The following is a 20,981-nucleotide window of genomic DNA, read 5'->3' on the forward strand; positions in this document are numbered from 1 at the left end:
TACACATCGAGTATGTGTCTGCCAGCTGATCCGATATTCCGGGGTTTGCTTTTCTATAAAGAATTTCATGATAGATAGCTTCTTCTTTCAGAGAATACAAATGGCAAATTAGGAAGACATCCCTAAGGAAGATTACCGGACGTAGTTATTTGTTTGACGTTATTGAAAATTTGGTCATAACTTGCCGTCGGCCGTCTGTTGTCGCCGTCCGTCGTCTGTTGTCTCTTGAGAGCCTCTTGTTTGCCATAGCTAGAATCAATGTGTCGTCTTTAACTGCGAATGTGTCAGAACTTTTCTTGCCATGAGTATAGGTTTAGTGATGTGTGTACCATTTATCATTTCGTTTTTGTTCTTTTTGTTTATGTTTATTCGAATTATCACTTGATTACAACTTTAGTATCTGTCCCTCTTCCTTGGAACAAATAGTCTATAATATCACATATATGTATTATGAGCATTCTACAAGTGTTGTCTCGTGATACTACTGCTATAAAACGACATTCTAAATAAAAAAAATCTTAACCACTTGCATCACTTAATCAGATGCTGTTAAACATTACAATTTTTTAACATTAGACAGAATCATTATGAAAATTCTTTTGGAAAAAATTTGGCATTTGATGTGATCAATTACAAGTGTTTTTATATTTGTATACATGTATCTTTTTATTTTTAATTTTTAACTAATTGCCATATATTCAGCTAAAGTAATTTTATGGTACGAAACAAAACAAAAGTGAAGTAAGAGCAATAAAAATCAAACCAACAACTAGTTAAACCTTCGAAAGGGTAAGCAGATCCTCTTCCACACATGACACCCGTCGTGTTGCTTAGGATAGTACATACTACGTGATAATCTAATTCAGAGGGGAAGGGACGGAATTCTAGTTAAGACAAATTGAACATATCCGTCCTCATCTATAAAAAAGATATTTCATAACGGTTGACATGTCCGTGAAGTTTACGGAGGCATGATTTCAATTTCACTTATTGGCACTCTTGATTTAATATTTTTCTTGTGAGCAGCAACCCTTTTTCAAGAAAATCATGATAGGAAATACAAGCCATTGAATATTGTATCAATTGGGAGATTTATATTCAGTAGAAAGTCGCTGCTGGAATGTTGTTACATGGAAAGTGAAAGTTCAAAATTGGGAAGCTGAACTCAACTCGTTTGTAGTTTTGTTTTCAACTCAACTCTATTGTCATGTTCTATATGTAAGCCAAGATATAAGCCAGAATTAAATATTTCTGTGAATCCTCCTTCATCAGTTCGATGGGATAGATGCGTTCAACATAGTCACCAAATTTTGAACTTCTAAGTGAGAGAATATCATCTTTAAAGCGGAAAGTGATTTTAAAGGATACTTTCTTCATAAGAAATTTATGTATGAAATAAGCTTCATATGAATAAAAGAACAAGTCGACAAGAAGAGGAGTACGTATGATTTCATTGGAAAACCGATCGTTTGTTGGAAAACTCGACCCTAAACGTAACAAATATATTTTTATTCCAGAAATCAAGAATCTTGAGATATTTTTTTAATGAATAAGAGTGATATATTACAAAGTAATATTTTCTCTTTCCCTAATATCTTTGTTGATCATTTTGTTTTTATGAAAACCAATACTTTAAAGGAGTAGGTCCAGTAAGACCCCTTTTTGGCCCCAAAATATAGCATTTTTACAAAATTGTTAAAATGTAAACTTTTAGTATTCATTGGAAAGTAGAATGCGCCTGCTACATAAATATGAACTGTTTTTTTTTATCATACATGACACATATATCGGGTACTAGCATCATTAAGTCATGCTTAATTACTGAAATCTTCACAATTTTAGCATTTTGGTTAAATTTCAGTCGGTTTCCGTCTTAAATGAAATGGCCGCATTTGTGTTCATTCTTAACATTGAAATGTAAGTTGTATTTGTTGATAATACATATTAACATATATGAAGGTTGAGGATAAACACGGATGCGGCCACTTTCATTTTTGACAAAAACCATCTGAAAAGTGACAATTTTTGGCATATTTGATAGATTTTTCATATTTTAGCCTGAATCGGAGCGTTTTTAATGATAAAATCAGTTCAAATCTTTCACATAAACTAATTGAATCAACTAGAATAGACACTTAAGTGTTTAAAAAGTGTCCAAAATCTTTCGTCAAATGAACCTTTTTCCTTTGTATTTTAGTTCGAAATGAGAAATTCTTGTGTATAGTGTAGAAAAGTCAAATGTTTAATACTATTAAGATGAGGAATCTTAGATTGTATGTTCTCCTAAAGAGCTTTGTATAAATTTTAAAGATACATGTAAAATGCATCTGACAACCTCATTCCTCTGACATCCTACAACAATGAGACATTGTCTATGATGTTGCATCTAAACAAAATTTTAACGACAGTGATATAGTTCCTTGTATTTTATACTTTATTCCCATTAAAAAGTTCACCATAGTCAATATAAGAAAAAGAACAACTAATCGAAGAATCCCAAAATAGAAATATATTCAACCTCTTCGTGAATTATGTTTTCTTCGGTCACGCGTTTATTATGTAAACAGAATATCCAACCTTTTCCCCGATTTTGCTTGCATCTTTTTCAATGCTGTTTGCTGTAATGTTTTAAGGTTTTCTTAAACGCATGTGGTTTTTGGCTACAAAAAAGTAAGATTTGACACCAATAATAGCAAATGTGTAGTCATTATGGGAAGAGTACTCGGAAACGGCTTTCCATAAGAAATAGATTGTGATATTTGCTGACATTTTCATTGTGACTTTTATGTACAGTAATATATATTTTATACAGTAAACATGTGGATGGAGTAGTTGGGGTTCATGTGGAAAATGGGACAATTGTTCGGCTGCATGTAAACCATGTGGACAGTCATCGGACCCTTACCAGAAAAGATTACGTTACAGATCCTGTACCGACCCGAGACCTGCGTGTAATGGAAGTTTATGCTCTGGATCAGAGTATAGTTCTGTATCCCTTCTTTTGACATTTTTTTCCTATGTCCTAAGGAATATGTCAAAGAGACACCAACCTATGGACAACAAATATGTCTGTTTGTTTTCAACAAATTGTTGTCAATATAATTGAAATGTATGGCACTTTCGTAGAAGTGAGAGGTTAACTAGCTTTAAAACCAGTAAAACCTACCATTTTCTTCATACCGAAATAGATATGACATTTGGCTTGTGTTTTAGCTTTTGATTTTGCCATTTAAAATGGCACTTTCCGTTTTGAATTTTCCCTTGAGTTCGGTATTTTTTTGCTAAACCTTTATGCCTTTTAAAAAATCCGAGGAATATTTATTCACTCCTATCTTTCATCAATAGTTTTTTGGGGGTAAGACCTAAGGTGGAACTGCATAATTATGCAAGTGTGTGCAAATAATCGTAACTTTTATTTTACATAACTTGAGAAAATGACAAAATGATGAAATTTGTAATGAAAACAATGATAAAATATGATGATTATTATGATGTAGAATTTGCCCTTTTTAATATCTATCTTATTGTGATTCCGTCAATAAAACACATATGTCGCTATATACGTCAAATGTATGATTATTTTAACACTATCTCTCAATTGCTGTTTTCAAGGAGAATAACATCCACGCTATGTCGTTTAGAAGTGTTTGATTTCCCATTCACCATTGTACGATTGTACGTATATCCACTTTTAGAACATGCTACTTGGAACCCCAACAAATACCTTCAATTTTCCACGGACTGCAGAACACCACATAGGTTTTTGCAATTAAGAACAACGACGTTTTCCTTCGACGACATTGTGCCGATATTTCGTCCTTCATATACCGTTATCATATGAGTATAAAGTCGAACGTTTTCCCAAGTGAAGAATTCATGCTCCTTCAGGATCACCAGTGATGACGGTGTGAATTTAAGATCCAATTATCACCAAGATGGTACAAGAAGATCTCGAAAGGTCTGTTTATTAGCACTGTACCAACATTGTAAGCCACTTATTATATACTAAGCATATCCTGTTTTTCGTGGGTTCGTGTTAATCAGCCTTTGGCTTTCTTTGTTGTTTGTATACTGTTGTTTTTCTTTTCCACCTCTCTGTCACAGTCAATGGCGGATGGAGTAGTTGGGAACAATGGGGAAGCTGGGACAATTGTACTGCTGAATGTAAACCATGTGGATCATCCACAGACCCTAACAAGACTAGAATTCGTTACAGAGATTGTAACAACCCGAGACCTGCGTGTAATGGGAGTTTATGCTCTGGATCAGAGTATAGTTCTGAATCAAAATCATGTAACACAAAATACTGCATTGGTAAGCTTAAATTGTATATATGTCTAAACTATTCACAATGTTGACTTTGCATGCTGTATCCCTTCTTTTGACATTTTTTTCCTATGTCCTAAGGAATATGTCAAAGAGACACCAACCTATGGACAACAAATATGTCTGTTTGTTTTCAACAAATTGTTGTCAATATAATTGAATTGTATGGCACTTTCGTAGAAGTGATAGGTTAACTAGCTTTAAAACCAGTATAACCTACCATTTTCTTCATACCGAAATAGATATGACATTTGGCTTGTGTTTTAGCTTTTGATTTTGCCATTTAAAATGGGACTTTCCGTTTTGAATTTTCCCTTGAGTTCGGTATTTTTTTGCTAAACCTTTATGCCTTTAAAAAAAATCCGAGGAATATTTATTCACTCCTATCTTTCATCAATAGTTTTTTGGGGGTAAGACCTAAGGTGGAACTGCATAATTATGCAAGTGTGTGCAAATAATCGTAACTTTTATTTTACATAACTTGAGAAAATGAGAAAATGATGAAATTTGTAATGAAAACAATGATAAAATATGATGATTATTATGATGTAGAATTTGCCCTTTATAATATCTATCTTATTGTGATTCCGTCAATAAAACACATATGTCGCTATATACGTCAAATGTATGATTATTTTAACACTATCTCTCAATTGCTGTTTACAAGGAGAATAACATCCACGCTATGTCGTTAAGAAGTGTTTGATTTCCCATTCACCATTGTACGATTGTACGTATATCCACTTTTAGAACATGCTACTTGGAACCCCAACAAATACCTTCAATTTTCCACGGACTGCAGAACACCACATAGGTTTTTGCAATTAAGAACAACGACGTTTTCCTTCGACGACATTGTGCCGATATTTCGTCCTTCATATACCGTTATCATATGAGTATAAAGTCGAACGTTTTCCCAAGTGAAGAATTCATGCTCCTTCAGGATCACCAGTGATGACGGTGTGAATTTAAGATCCAATTATCACCAAGATGGTACAAGAAGATCTCGAAAGGTCTGTTTATTAGCACTGTACCAACATTGTAAGCCACTTATTATATACTAAGCATATCCTGTTTTTCGTGGGTTCGTGTTAATCAGCCTTTGGCTTTCTTTGTTGTTTGTATACTGTTGTTTTTCTTTTCCACCTCTCTGTCACAGTCAATGGTGGATGGAGTAGTTGGGAACAATGGGGAAGCTGGGACAATTGTACTGCTGAATGTAAACCATGTGGATCATCCACAGACCCTAACAAGACTAGAATTCGTTACAGAGATTGTAACAACCCGAGACCTGCGTGTAATGGGAGTTTATGCTCTGGATCAGAGTATAGTTCTGAATCAAAATCATGTAACACAAAATACTGCATTGGTAAGCTTAAATTGTATATATGTCTAAACTATTCACAATGTTGACTTTGCATGCTGTATCCCTTCTTTTGACATTTTTTTCCTATGTCCTAAGGAATATGTCAAAGAGACACCAACCTATGGACAACAAATATGTCTGTTTGTTTTCAACAAATTGTTGTCAATATAATTGAATTGTATGGCACTTTCGTAGAAGTGAGAGGTTAACTAGCTTTAAAACCAGTATAACCTACCATTTTCTTCATACCGAAATAGATATGACATTTGGCTTGTGTTTTAGCTTTTGATTTTGCCATTTAAAATGGGACTTTCCGTTTTGAATTTTCCCTTGAGTTCGGTATTTTTTTGCTAAACCTTTATGCCTTTAAAAAAATCCGAGGAATATTTATTCACTCCTATCTTTCATCAATAGTTTTTTTGGGGGTAAGACCTAAGGTGGAACTGCATAATTATGCAGAGTTATATCAAGTGTGTGCAAATAATCGTAACTTTTATTTTACATAACTTGAGAAAATGACAAAATGATGAAATTTGTAATGAAAACGATGATAAAATATGATGATGATTATGATGTAGAATTTGCCTTTTTTAATATCTATCTTATTGTGACCCCGTCAATAAAACACATATGTCGCTATATACGTCAAATGTATGATTATTTTAACACTATCTCTCAATTGCTTTTTACAAGGCGAATAACATCCACGCTATGTCGTTTAGAAGTGTTTGATTTCCCATTTACCATTGTACGATTGTACGTTTATCCACTTTTAGAACATGCTACTTGGAACCCCAACAAATACCTTCAATTTTCCACGGACTGCAGAACACCACATAGGTTTTTGCAATTAAGAACAACGACGTTTTCCTTCGACGACATTGTGCCGATATTTCGTCCTTCATATACCGTTATCATATGAGTATAAAGTCGAACGTTTTCCCAAGTGAAAAATTCATGCACCATCAGGATCACCAGTGATGACGGTGTGAATTTAAGATCCAATTATCACCAAGATGGTACAAGAAGTTCTCGAAAGGTCTGTTTATTAGCACTGTACCAACATTGTAAGCCACTTATTATATACTAAGCATATCCTGTTTTTCGTTGGTTCGTGTTAATCATCCTTTGGTTTTCTTTGTTGTTTGTATACTGTTGTTTTTCTTTTCCACCTCTCTATCACAGTCAATGGTGGATGGAGTAGTTGGGAACAATGGGGAAGCTGGGACAATTGTACTGCTGAATGTAAACCATGTGGATCATCCACAGACCCTAACAAGACTAGAATTCGTTACAGAGATTGTAACAACCCGAGACCTGCGTGTAATGGGAGTTTATGCTCTGGCTCAGGGAATGTCACAGAATCAACAACATGTAACACACAATATTGCATACTGAATATAGGTATTAATCAGTGTTATAAAAAAAAAAACAACAGAAGGTTATGGAAAAGTCTTAAAATGTGATCATATATTTTTCATAAGATAGAAGTCTTGCTGCGTCACATGCTTCTTTTTTTAAAATCATTTTATAAATAAATTATAAATAAAACTTGATCACAAAAGAACAATCTGAAAATCGGAATTGTTTGAATAATCAGAGACAACACAACTTTTTAAGGTCAACTTTATTGGGGAATACCTTTCAAAATATACAAAATGTGGTAGCTAAGAAGTTTGTTTAAAGTTAACATTTATAAAGATTAATATATACCCAAAATGAGGATGTAGAAATAGCAGTACTTGAAAGTACAATCTCGGTGATTTAAACATCAGTAGCCTGACATTGTAAGACATTGTAAAAGCATTTTTAGAGAAAAATTTACTTTGCATGTGTTCGTGAAAATTATGAAAAATCGTGTAATCGTCTTAACTTGAGCATGTTTTCTATATTCATATCTAATTTCGATAGCATGACAAAAAAAGATGTGGTATGATTGATAATAAGTGAACTGACAAGCAAAGTCCAGATAAAGCTAGTTAGAATAACTATAGGTCACTATACCTATTGTCAGCTATAAAAGCAACGACATTGCTAGGTGCGGAACCGTAGCTCTTAGGTCCTTATGCTATTTTTTGACTATTTGCGGACCATAGAGCTACGGATTTTTCCTATTTCAAAACGTTCGGAATTGCGACCCAGGTTCAGGTCGCACTTATTTTCCCAAAATTTATTGTTTATAATCAATGCAAAGCTTGTCAATATATATAGTTCGTTTCGTCAGATATTTTTCTAGGATATGACGTACCTATTTATGTTTGAATATTCATTTCCTTAACACTATTATCTAATTATTCCCATTTGTATACATTCTCCGCCTATTTTGTTCGGCCATATTGAATCTCGTGGTGACGTCACGAAAATCAAGAAAAGATAACTCAGATATCCTCGATATCCTATGTTGGAGGTAAGGAACGCCTACGAAAAACAAGAACAGATAACTCTTATAGAAAAACACATGTTGGTGTGTTTACTTATTTCTAAGCGAGAATCGAGTGTTTATAAGACTTTACAACATTTATTCATACTAAATATTTTAATTGCTTGAAAGAATTATTATTTCCATTAGTATCTAACTTTAATTAAACGTACTTTCATTCAAAAAGTCATGAAAATAAAATAAAAGACAACGTATACAAACTAACACGTGCTTTCCTATAAGAGTTATCTTTTCTTGTTTTTCGTGACGTCACCACGAGATTCAATATGGCCGAACAAAATTGGCGGAGAATGTATACAAATGGGAATAATTAGATAATAGTGTTAAGGAAATGAATATTCAAACATAAATAGGTACGTCATATCCTAGAAAAATATCTGACGAAACGAACTGTATATATTGACAAGCTTTGCATTGATTATAAACAATAAATTTTTGGGGAAATAAGTGCGACCTGAACCTGGGTCGCAATTCCGAACGTTTCGAAATAGGAAAAATCCGTAGCTCTATGGTCCGCAAATAGTAAAAAAATAGCATAAGGACCTATAAGAGCTACGGTTCCGCAGCTACGACATTGCAAACTGTGAAACTATTCATCAAACGAAAAAAAAACCAACTACATGAGTTATGATAAAACGCTTAACAAAAACAAATAGACAACCACTATAATACAGGCTCCTGACTTTCAAACAGGCACATGTTGAATGTGGCAGTGGCTAAACACATTGTGCGTGAGTGCTCAACCCTCTTTTTATCTTGAAAAAACAAGACAAAGCGTATGAACAAACTGTAAAATCAATTGAAAATGACTTCACTTATCAAATTTTAAGAGTATTCGCAGAAGCAGAAAGTTTTTTTTATTAGATTTTAGCTTATACATATAGCATTTTCACTTTTTAACCAATCAATACGAATCCAGTAGATTGCAAACGTTACTTCAATGCAAACGAATGATCTTTCAGAACAAAATTTGTAGAGGTTGTTTCATGGTATACCGCCATCTTGGATTGTATAATCACAGTACAAAATCAGTCTAGTTACCTACAAATTAGGAGACAAGATTTGCAATTTATTGGTTAGACTGTTTATTTATATAAAGAAAACTTGGTGATTTATTGTTAAACTCAAAATATTTAAACTTATATCCAATTTTGAGTTTTTATTCTTATTTCTTTTCCAAATAAGCTATTTTAGGGGAGATAACTCTTTTAGTAAAAATTATATACTGGACTGATAGGTAAATTTTAAATTTTTATTTATAGCAAGAAAACATGTTCGGTGGCACCATTTTTTCTTTTTTTTTCTTATAAAATATTATGAAACCTATCTTTTCACAATTTATTTCTAAATTCTATCTCATAGATTTTTTTTATGCACACAAATGTGTTTTTTTTTTTATTAACAATCTAACCAAATATAGGCAACGACTGCTTGCTTGAAAATAGCACTGTACCACATACTTTTTAAATTTTATAATATTTTTGAAAAAAAAACATAGTAAAATCTTCATTTTGACAAAGTATAAAAAAATTCGAACTCAAGAAATATATACCTATGATCTACTTTAAATATATTCACAATTCCAGTTATATGAATTATATGTATATCTAAAATTGATAACTAATGTCGACAAATATACTACTTTTTGATTGTTTTAATGAGAAATCGATATTTATTTAAATGTATTTGACAGTAGCATCTCTATCCATAATGTAACGTCAAAGAAAGTAAAATACATAAATTTCACATAAAAATATTAAAATATAAGTTACTTGTTTTAGTACATGGTGGATGGGGATTATGGGAAACATGGACAACATGGACTAACTGTTCATCAAAATGTAGGGAAGATGGTTCAATATCACCAACAAGGACACGAACCAGAGAGAGGCTCTGTAATAATCCATCACCCGCATGTCATGGAAGATCCTGTTCCGGCTTGACCCTAGAAAATTCAACTGAAGAGTGCAACAGACAATATTGTCCTAGTAATGTATTAGTATTTTATTCTGTGATTATATTGTCTAAATGTACTACTGTATTGTTTATTTGTGTATTTCTCTGTCCTGAATTTTCTTGCAATTATTTGTATTGAATTCTGTCATGTAATGTTGTCATTTTAGTGTTAAATTAAACATTGCCATAAAAGCGTGCAATTCGGCTAGCCAGGTTCAACACACCATTGTTTATAAAATTTCCTGTACCAAGACAGGAAAATGGCAATTGTTATCTTAGAGTTCGTTTCTGTGCGTGTTACATTGTCGTTTGATTTTTTTTGCACAGTAGTGTTTTTTTGTTTTTTTCGTTGTTTCCCTCTCATTGTTGATGTATTTCCATCGGTTTTATTTTGAAACCCGGATTTGATATTCTTCCTGAGTCGTAATAACCTTCCATCATTACCGAACTTAAGGTAGCAATACACAGTTAGGAAAAAAACTTAAAATTGACACTCATAATTTTTAAACACCCTCTTTCCCCTCCTGTCTAACAAAAATGGCTTTATATGTGTGTTATGCATGTATATACTTATAGAAAGAGAATCTTCCATAGATTTGATTTCTAATGGTCATAAGGGTGAAATATAATCCCTCTTGGGTGTAACCATGGCAACAATCTGCATTTCTTAGATACAAAATATAGCAAAAAAGGGGGGTGAACATGTCACAAAAGTCTCCAAAATTTGGTCTAAAGGAAAATTTCAATCAATTACAGTAATACCTTTCCTGAATCCATAGGTTTATATCTATCAAGTGGTCCCAAAAAAATCATATGCTTATCTGCTCGTTTTCCCATAAAATTGAATTGAAAAGATCGAGCGCAAAATCTTTGTTGATAAACACTACAATAATGTATGGACCTATGAACGGTACGGATAGGAAAATACGGACTGTCAATCATATAAATGGCCTATAAAACATGTTAAAAACAATCTTAATGTTCATATAAACCCACTAAGAAGGCTATATTATTCTTCAATTATCTAAAAATCAATTTTATTGTACAAAAACTTTCATATTTAAAAAATTCACAGGGGCCATAATGCGAAACTAAACTTCTAACTGTGTATTGCTACCTAACAAAGAAATAACACGACGGGTGCCGTATACGGTGCGGGAAATGCTTACCCTTCCGGAGCACCTGATTTCACTCCCGGTTTTTAGTGGAGTTCGTGTTGTTTCTAAATTATTATTTATAACTGTTGATGAACATGTCCTTTGGTTTTGTGCGTCTTTGTTTACTCCTTGGTTTTGATTGTTATTGTCTTGTTATCTTTCAATCGATTTATGACTTCCGAACAGCGGTATAGTACTGTTGCCTTTATATATTCCCCAAAAAATCGTTTCGAAAGGATATTCTTATATAAAAAAGGAAAAAACACAACTGAAAGTCTAAAATAATTGTAAAAAAAATTGTACGAAGCCATGTTTCATATTTGCACACAAAAAAAAACATCATTTTCAAAAACAATTCCATGAACTCAATAGATTAGACAGGATTTGTTGACTAGAAAATAATATCGTAGAACTGATAAAAGAGGGATGAAAGATACCAAAGGGACAGTCAAAGTCATAAATCTAAAACAAACTGACAACGCCATGGCTAAAAATGAAAAAGACAAACAAACAACAGCACACACGACACAACATAGAAAACTAAAGAATAAACAACACGAACCCCACATGCGGCACCCGTCGTGTTGCTTATGTGATAACAAATCCGGTAAATAGTCTAATTCGGTAGGTCACATTCATGAAAGGGAAGGGGATTGTAGTTACGACGTCAGGAACATATCCTATATAATTTGTGAAACGGTTATTCCATAACGGTCAACCAACTCGTGATGGCGTCCGTAAAATTTACGAAGGGATGATTTCAACTTCACCATTTGGAACTCTTGGTTTAATAGCTTCCTTGTGAGCAGCAACCATCTATCAAGAAAATCATGATAGGAAATGCAAGCACGGGAATATCGTATCAATTGAATGATAATCTAGAAGATATAAGTTTGTAGGTAAAAAACTTTAGTTAGTTGATATTTATCGATATTTGTAGTTGATGGTGGTTGGACACCTTTCAAATCATGGTCTGGATGGACTCAATGTAGCCAAAGCTGTGGTGGAGGACTAAGAGAGAGGAGCGGATTAAGATCTTGTACAGACCCTATACCTTTGCATGGTGGCAAAAACTGCAATGGACTTAATACGAGTGTCGTGTTTGAAGATTGCAATACACTGAAATGTCAAAGTAAGTATTTACTAAACCAGTGTTATGATCTTATTAGGAATTCTTATCACTTAACGTCTTTCGTTGTATGTTTACCTTTACAAAAAAAAATTTTAGGAACAAATATTGTTGAAATCGTCAGACGACTCCTTTTAGGATAGGAGTTATTACGCTGAAATAACTATTTTTATTTCTTCGTGTTTATTTATCATTTTGACCTGAGAGTCACTGATGAGTCATCTGTTGACGTAATGCGCGTCTGGCTTTGATAACAATATACTAACTAAATAAACGCATCATAGATACCAGGATTAAGTTTTTTATTTACGCTTGACGCGCGTTTCGTCTACTATAAACTCATCAGTGACGCTCAAATTCCAAAAATTAAAAAGGCTTAGTAAAATACGAAGTTGAAGAGCATTGCGAACCAAAATTTCAAATACAGCTAAGGTAATCTAATCCTGAGGTAGAAAAGCCTTAGTATTTCAAAAATTCAAAAGTAAACAGTTAATTTATAAATATGACCATATCAAGGATAATTTATCTCAGCACAAAAGTAGGTATCGAAAGAAAAATTATATGAGAAAAATAATTAACAAAAAAGGATTGATAAATAGATCAACTTGATCGAAATCGTCAGTTAATTTTTGTAGGTGATATTAAAATGACGATCTTAGCCATTCTTTTGCTTTTTTATATAACTACAAATATTAAGATGTGGTATCATAACACTAAACCCAATAATATTTTACCGTACGGCCTTCATCTTTTATTGCATTGTTGCAATAAATTACGTATGTCACGTGTATAGCAGGATCTTTTAAACTTTCTGAAGCAAATGAGATCATCCTCGATTTTTGGTGGGAGGATTCCTGTTGCTCAGGCTTATGTTTCCAATGTTGTGTGCAGTAGACTGTATCTTTTATGGTTATTTTTCGTTTTTTTTTCGTCACATGTCTGTTCGTTTTCGAAGTTTGAATATCCATTTGGTTTCTTCCACCTCTCTATTAAGTTAGAAATGTAACTACATCGTATGCATCATAAAGAAATTGGGTCTTCGAAAATTTTTTGGCGATTCACATGCAGTGGATAACATTGAGAATGGAAATGGCGAATGTGCACATGAGACAATAATCCGGCCAAAGAAGGAGAAAACAGCCAAATATTAAAACAGCTGGGTTCATATTCAGATTAAATGTTGGGAACCTTTGTTTACATAGTTGAAAAATTACATTGAGCTATTGCTACAACTTAAGGTTAGCATGTCATTTCTATAATTAATTACGCTAATCGAATAAAGTTTTGTTTACCTCTTGAATAAATTGTGTATTTCGAATAATACGGTTAATTCACCTTGAAATCAGAGAAATCAATACAGTCATGATTAGATAGATATGCTTTTAAGGGCATACGATACAGGTACAGGGGAGGTAATAAGGTTGCTAACGTAAAATGTTTTTTCGCGACATCAAACTGTGACATATCGGGAAAAGATGCATTTTTCGACTGATTTTGTATCATTCAAACTGATATAATTTGAAAACGAGAGCATGGACCCCTATTTTTTAAAACGACATTTTGTTTCATTTTGCAGGGAAATTATTATAAACCTTTTCTAAAAAACAAATTTTATAAAACTGTAAATAGTGCAATTATTTTAATTTTGATAAATATACAGCAAAAAATGACGTTTTTTTTTCTCAACTCATGACCATTTGATTAATATGAGTTAATTCTGAATAAAAAATGCATAAATTTTTTGGATACTTATAAAATACAGAAATTACAAATTATTTGACAAAAAACAATTGTGTTGATCTCTTAAAACAAAAAGTTATGTCTTTCTTTCGAAATGACAAATACGGCCACAAATCCGAGTTTTGAACAAATATACAAAATTTCGACCTTATTTCACTTAAAAAGTAACACATGAAGGTATATTTTTTATTACATATTTGATCTAATAACCCAAAATTAGCCTGTATGGAAATTTTCATCAAACTGTAAATACGGGATCAAAACTGTATCGTATGCCCTTAACAGAGAAAAACAGGGGAAGACGTGATTGTTACTCTAATATAAGTAGGAACATATATACTATTCCCAGATATAAATAAGTACAAAACCACAAAAATATTTCTATATTTGAAATTTATTGAGATATATGAAATTATCTTTACAATAATAAACTTTTTTAAGTTATAAATGGGACTGAACTTATAAACCTGGTATCCTTTCATAAACCGCGAAACTGCATCAAATTCGTGTATTCTGGTAATGGTTAAATAAAATATCAAATACTCGCTTCATTTTCCTCCGGAAATTTCTGTTGTATCAGTAAAAAGGACTAAAACATGTATTACAGCGTTACAATTAAGTGTATTTTGTGCTGATAAGATTTTCGATTTTTCGAAAAGTGAACATTCTTAATTTGAAAGTATAAATAAACAAAATTCCACTACGAAAACCCTGAATATTCCAATTTCAAATAAATCATGTTTTGTATTTTTTTATTTATAGGTTTTTGCATATGTTCAGGATACGGCGGTGTCCATTACCACACACCAGATGGCGCAAATCTACATTTCATGCGAACATCTAAATATATTTTGTGGGAGTCTACATTTCCAAATGATCCGTGTTCATTTAGAGTCGAAACGAAAAACAAAAGAAGATATGGTTATTTGCTTTCTTTCTACCCTCTGTTGGTTGATTTATATATCGTGAATACAACAATTCGTATACTGCAAAACACTGTTACTATGGTAAGTTTTGTTTGTTTATTACATCTGAATGTAATACCTTAGTGATAGTCTAGTTTATAACGTTCTCAATAAAAACTGGCTATCTAACAGTTAATTTTGTTTTGTTTGATGTAACATCCTTAAATGTCAATTCAGTAAAATTAAGTTGACTTGACTTGTGTTCAAAAGTCATAAATCGACTGAGAAAAAACAAATCGGTGTTACAAACTAAAACCAAGAATATTATGTCTTCATTTCAGTACTTTGCAACAGAAGGTTCTCGTACCATTTTGCTTTTGAAGGATTTGTTTTGTATAAATAAACATTTAACGAAAAAGATACATATTAAATTAAATGATTTTAGGAAATGAACTTTTTTTGTATCTATGACATGAAACACATGATAACATGTTTTAAAACAGACAAACTATAGTACACAAAACACATCCCAGAAAATTAAGGACTAAGCAACACGAACCAATAGTTGGCAGGATGGCAGATTCTGCTCAACATGTGGCACCCGTCGTGTTTCTCATGGTAGTAGACACATGGTAATGAATATAATTCCATGAAAAGGGAACGGGATTGTAGTTACGATATAAGGAACATATCCGCTTTCATCTTTGAAACGGATATTCCATAATGGTCAAACAATGTTAAAACGTAATTTCGAACTGTATTATAAGGATTGTCTATAATATTAATATTTCTGTCAATTCGATATAACCCCAACAGTACACTTTTAAATAACCCGATACACAAGCTACCAAGTATGCACTACATTTATGACGTTTCGTCCCCGAAGGTAGCACCAGCCCAGTAGTCAGCATTTCGGTATTGACATGGATATCAATTATATTGTCTTTTTTTATAAATTTTTTGTTTACCACACTTTGAATTTTTGGAAAAGTTAAGGATTTTCTTATCCCAGGCATATATTACCGAAGACGTATTTTGCTCAACCTTTTTGGAATTTTGGGTCCTCAATGCTCTTCAACTTTGTACTTGATTGATTTTATAACTATTTTAATATGAGCGTCACTGATGAGTCTTATGTAGACGAAACGCGAATCTGGCGTACTAAATTATTATCCTAATACCTTTGATAACTATTTACATCTTCACGGACAGAACAAATATTACAGTCATTCCTTAAATGAATATACAGATATACATAGTTTTCAATAAAGATGGCAAAAACCCTATTTGAGAAAGTTGTGCAACGAACTCTGAATTTTTTTTGTATGTTTACTTTGTAATTCACACAACTGCTTGTCGTACTTCCACCTTAGGTAAATGGTATTGCTATTGAACTACCAACTGTTTTGGTAAATAAATCAATGGAGATAACAAGAAGTGGGAGTTACATCACAGCAATTCATTCAAAATGCAACATACGGGTCCAGTTTGATGGTGATCACATGATCAACGTAAAGGTTTCTAAAAATCTTTTTGCTGGAAAGTTAACTGGTCTTTGTGGAAACTGTAATGAAAATAAACAAGATGACTACCAGACCAAGTCCGTAACAGTTGTTTCTGAGAAGGAGTGGGTTGACAAAGGAGGCGTATCAAAAAGTTTCAAAGATTCGATAGCTGGTGAACAACCATTAATTAAGTAAGATTTTCAGGGAATTTTTATTATTTGGCGTTTAATATCTTAATCATGTTTAAGTAAAAAGTAGAATAGAAAAAATACCATACTCCGAGAAAAATTGAAAACGGAAAGTCCCTAATCAAATGGCAAAATCAAAACTTCAAACACATCAAGTGAATAGATAAACACTGTCATACTGATGACTTTCTACAGTAAACTTTTCCTCTTAATTTATTGTTCGTCACAGCTGTATTAGTACTCGTTGACGTAAAATTACATGGACTTTAATATTTCTTTACAAAACGAATATTGTGAGCATCACGTATAAGATTTCAAATTCTGAAAATATTTAGAGATTATATATTGATTTGATATTTTACGAAGCAATTAAAAGCGATTGAAACAGTGAGTATATAGTTTTGGATTTAATATTTTGATAGAGTGGTCATCTGATAAAGTTATTAAATACCTGGCATCGTGTTAATGTTAAATCTTCTCAACAGTTTAGTTGGTGTCCATGACCAAAGTAAATGTTCGCTAAAAGACAAAGTACGAGCTATGAAGGCTGATCGTTGCTGGTACCTTATGTCAAAATCCAGTCCATTTAAGATTTGTAAAGAATCAAAGAAAGTAGATTTTTCCAAGATGTTCTCTAGTTGTGAATTTGATGTTTGCTTCTCTGATCACGAAAATGCCCATTGTCCAACATTACAGCATACAGCATATGAATGTAGTCAACATGGATATATGGTGAAATGGAGAAACTCAAAAATTTGTCGTAAGTTTTTAACTGTTAAAAGAGAATGTTTGCCAAAAAAATTAATGACGTAGACAGACATATGCTTGACATCTCTGTAGACAAGCTTTTCATTATATAGGCTCAAAATCGAAAGTGAATATTTCTTTTGATTTAAAAAGACCTGCTTCGAGAACAGAAATTACCCTCATGTTGAAATATTGCAATTGTTTTTTACCACAATGCTTGCTGTCATATTTTTCGAATATGACGTCACCAAATTTTTACTTACATACTTACATGAAGAACACGACAGTTGTCAAATAAAAGACAATATAATTATGTTTACATTTCCGTAGAAGAGTATATCATTTCTGTTTTGAAAAGGGAGCAAGGGGTCTAGTTGTTTCAATCATTGTAGGTAGCCGATTTCTATCTATAAGGTAGCTGGTATCTTTCAACTCTCATGTCTGTTATATTTATTTTCGCAACTTTTGATATTTCAAACCGTCAGTTTTGTTCTCTGTTAGTCTTGAGGAAACGATGATAGTCCATCGATAAAAGGCTGACCCGTGTTAAGAGATAGCCATATCTCTTGCACGTAAAAGACACCCTTATAGATTTCAAAAAAGAGCAGGCTAATGTCGCTACAAGACAGCACTCGCACCCGCAAAGTGGAAAGGGGTTAATATAAGTTACAAAACTTGTTTCCCAATTCATTATAAATGAATATGTTTAAACTAAACTCGTCTTATACAAACAGAGACATGCACGAGGAAATTCAAACATGAAAACAAATATAGAAATATATATATTTAAGCTCACCTTTTTAAAATGAAATTTCGATCACATAGCTTGTTCCTTCGCACACAAAGAATTCTTATTATACGCATTATATGAACATGTTATGCTTATAATTTATCAACTAATAATAAAATCTACCATTGCATATTATAGCCCTACATTGCACAGGGGAGTTTGTGTATAGTACGTCCGTTTCCTGTACCAATACATGTGAGAACCAAAGATCTACACAGAATTGTCAAGATCCACCTGTTGACGGCTGCACATGTCCAGATAAAACATATTTGAATGGCGGTAAATGTGTTTTTATTGACAATTGCGGGTCATGTGATCTAAGAATTGAAGGCATATCATCAAAATTAGCAGTAAGTGTTTCTTTATTTGTGCTTTTATAAGAAATTGAACCTATGAACAAAACCTGCAGAAATATATCGGTCTTGAACTCTTAACCAAACGTTTGCCTTTCAAGTTAATAGTAAATATTGAAATATTTTTTGTTATTAGAAAACAATTTTTTTTTTAATTTCTCGTGATAATTGCTTGACATATATTATTTTTAAAAATAAACGTTTATAGGGGCACTAGCTGTCAAATTCATGGTCACCGATTTGACTCAAATTCTTATGTTTTATTCATAACAATGTTAACAATTATCCCAACTATAAAAAGTCTAAAGTAAGCAGTTTTCAGAGCATAGGGTCGTTAATATGTAGTTTCGTTTCGTTTGTATTTTAGTCTATACTCCATCTAATTAACTATCAAGTTGACCTGAGATTACCATATAAGCGATGTAAATGTAAATATAAACAGATTAAGTCAACTTTTATCGGTCTGTTTAATTCTATTTTATAGATTAAAAGTATATGTATCTCATCGTTTTACCTGTGGATCGAATCAGTCATTGAATGATTTACCTTTGTTTCACTTTCAATGTTGACATTCGTTCCCTTAATTAATCAGGACACGTATAATGCATGCGTTGTCCATCTCTAGTTAACGGGTTAAACTGAAGTTCACATGAATATTGATTACTTGCAAGTGAATAATTCATTATCAATGTTATTTATCATAATTTGACAAAATTGAACCATTTTGGCTACTAAAAGCGAATTATTATTTCACTATGTCACTTTCATTATTGATTGAACAAAAACAAATTATACTTTAGATTTTTTATATATCTCGTAGCTAGTGCCCCTTTAAGATGTTTCGTCTTTACATTCAAATCTGGTTTATTTTGTTAACCGAATATTTAGTGTTTTTTTCAGCTTTTCTATCAGGTCATATTTTAAGGTTATATTATTTATATTAACCAAGGGTTTATGACCACAGTGGTGACCAATATAAAGTGTTAAACAATCGACTTATCGATGTTTACGACTTATGACTTATAAACATAGTTAGAACATTAATCAACAGTTATTAAAATTAAGCACAAACTGCTGGCAATTCCTATAAATTTGCGCCTTTATTGTTTTGTTTTTAAAAGAGTCCGAAATGCGCAATTATTATTTTTTTGTGAAGGTTTTTGTGAACTCTACTTCTTTTTAATGTTTCTATTTAACCCTGAAATTTTGTCTGTTTGGAAATAACTAATCACTTAAGATTGTTGCTCGATATCTTCTCTCTTTTTTGATGATTTTGACAACATTGGTTCAAAGTGAATTTAACTTTTGTTTTTTTTTTTTCAGGGAAAATTACCTTTGTTTAATGACGCATTTCTTCCCCAACATTTGAATTTTTTTATCCAATTCGGTTGTTTTCACCAACTGTCATACGCAGGATGTTTACATATGTTACTCAAAACATTTTTCTTCAAACAGGCAAACTTGATGTTTTCCCCATAAAAAACCGTGATATAGCATTATTTTCAATGATAAAGTAAATTTTGTAATCAAAATACGAATGAAATGTATTTATGTAAACCTTATGGTTCTTTTTGTGATACTCATATTTTTATTAATAGGTTGACATATTTTTGGTATTTTTATTACTATAACTTAATAAAATGCACAGGTGTTACAGTTTCTGAAATTTATTGTTACATGTAAATTTTAAAATTGTTTGTATGCACATTGAACGACAAATCTATGTGATGTATAAAATTTTCTGACGTCAGACACACAAATCAATGAATGTGTTTGTAGATAGATGTTTTTGTGTTCTGTTAAATTGTTCCTTTTAAAATTGTTATACGATGATGACTGATGTTCCCATATTTTGACTATTTTATTTATTGTGTCTGTTTAGTTAACGCATCAATGTAAATATAACGGAATTTGATGAGACTGTCATCAAAGTGAGAGGGTTAGCGCTATAAAACCAGGTTTAATTCACCATTTTCTACATTTGAAAATGCCTGTACCAAGTCAGGAATATGACAGTTCTTGTCCATTCGTTTTTGGTGTTTTTTGTTATTTGATTTTGCCATGTGATTATGGACTATCCGAATTGATTTTCCTCTAAGTTCAGTATTTTTGTGATTTTACTTTTTACAGTACATATTCCTTATTATTGAAAGCACGTGTTTATCCAAACAAAATTGGATTGTAATAGCTTTCAAGAAGTTTGCAATTTGATAAGGGACTTTCCGTTTTAATTTTCCTCGGTGTTCGGTATTTTTGTTATTTTACTTTTGACATCAAAAGTTCCAAGTAGTAAAGTTGAAATAATCACTACGCAAATTTTATGGACGCCAAAAATTAGTTGATTGAAAGTTATGTTGTTGTCCCCGCAGATAAAGCCCC

At 32.3% G+C, this 20,981-nt stretch overlaps 1 protein-coding gene across 1 annotated transcript in view; it reads left to right on the forward strand.

Annotated features, from left to right (window-relative positions):
* Positions 1-4,091: 4,091 nt before the first annotated feature.
* LOC143074047 (uncharacterized) overlaps positions 4,092-20,981 on the forward strand; it is a 45,361-nt gene continuing 28,471 nt past the window's right edge. Inside the window, exons 1-9 of the mRNA XM_076249601.1 lie at positions 4,092-4,314; positions 5,486-5,695; positions 6,878-7,096; positions 9,914-10,120; positions 12,186-12,377; positions 14,877-15,121; positions 16,393-16,715; positions 17,198-17,472; positions 18,388-18,599. Coding sequence (XP_076105716.1) covers positions 14,945-15,121; positions 16,393-16,715; positions 17,198-17,472; positions 18,388-18,599 — 987 coding nt within the window. The 5' untranslated portion in view covers positions 4,092-4,314; positions 5,486-5,695; positions 6,878-7,096; ... (1 more) ...; positions 12,186-12,377; positions 14,877-14,944. The remainder of the gene's footprint in view (positions 4,315-5,485; positions 5,696-6,877; positions 7,097-9,913; positions 10,121-12,185; positions 12,378-14,876; positions 15,122-16,392; positions 16,716-17,197; positions 17,473-18,387; positions 18,600-20,981) is intronic.

The sequence above is a fragment of the Mytilus galloprovincialis genome, chromosome 1, assembly GCF_965363235.1.
Source record: "Mytilus galloprovincialis chromosome 1, xbMytGall1.hap1.1, whole genome shotgun sequence".
NCBI classification, from domain to species: Eukaryota; Metazoa; Mollusca; class Bivalvia; order Mytilida; family Mytilidae; genus Mytilus; species Mytilus galloprovincialis.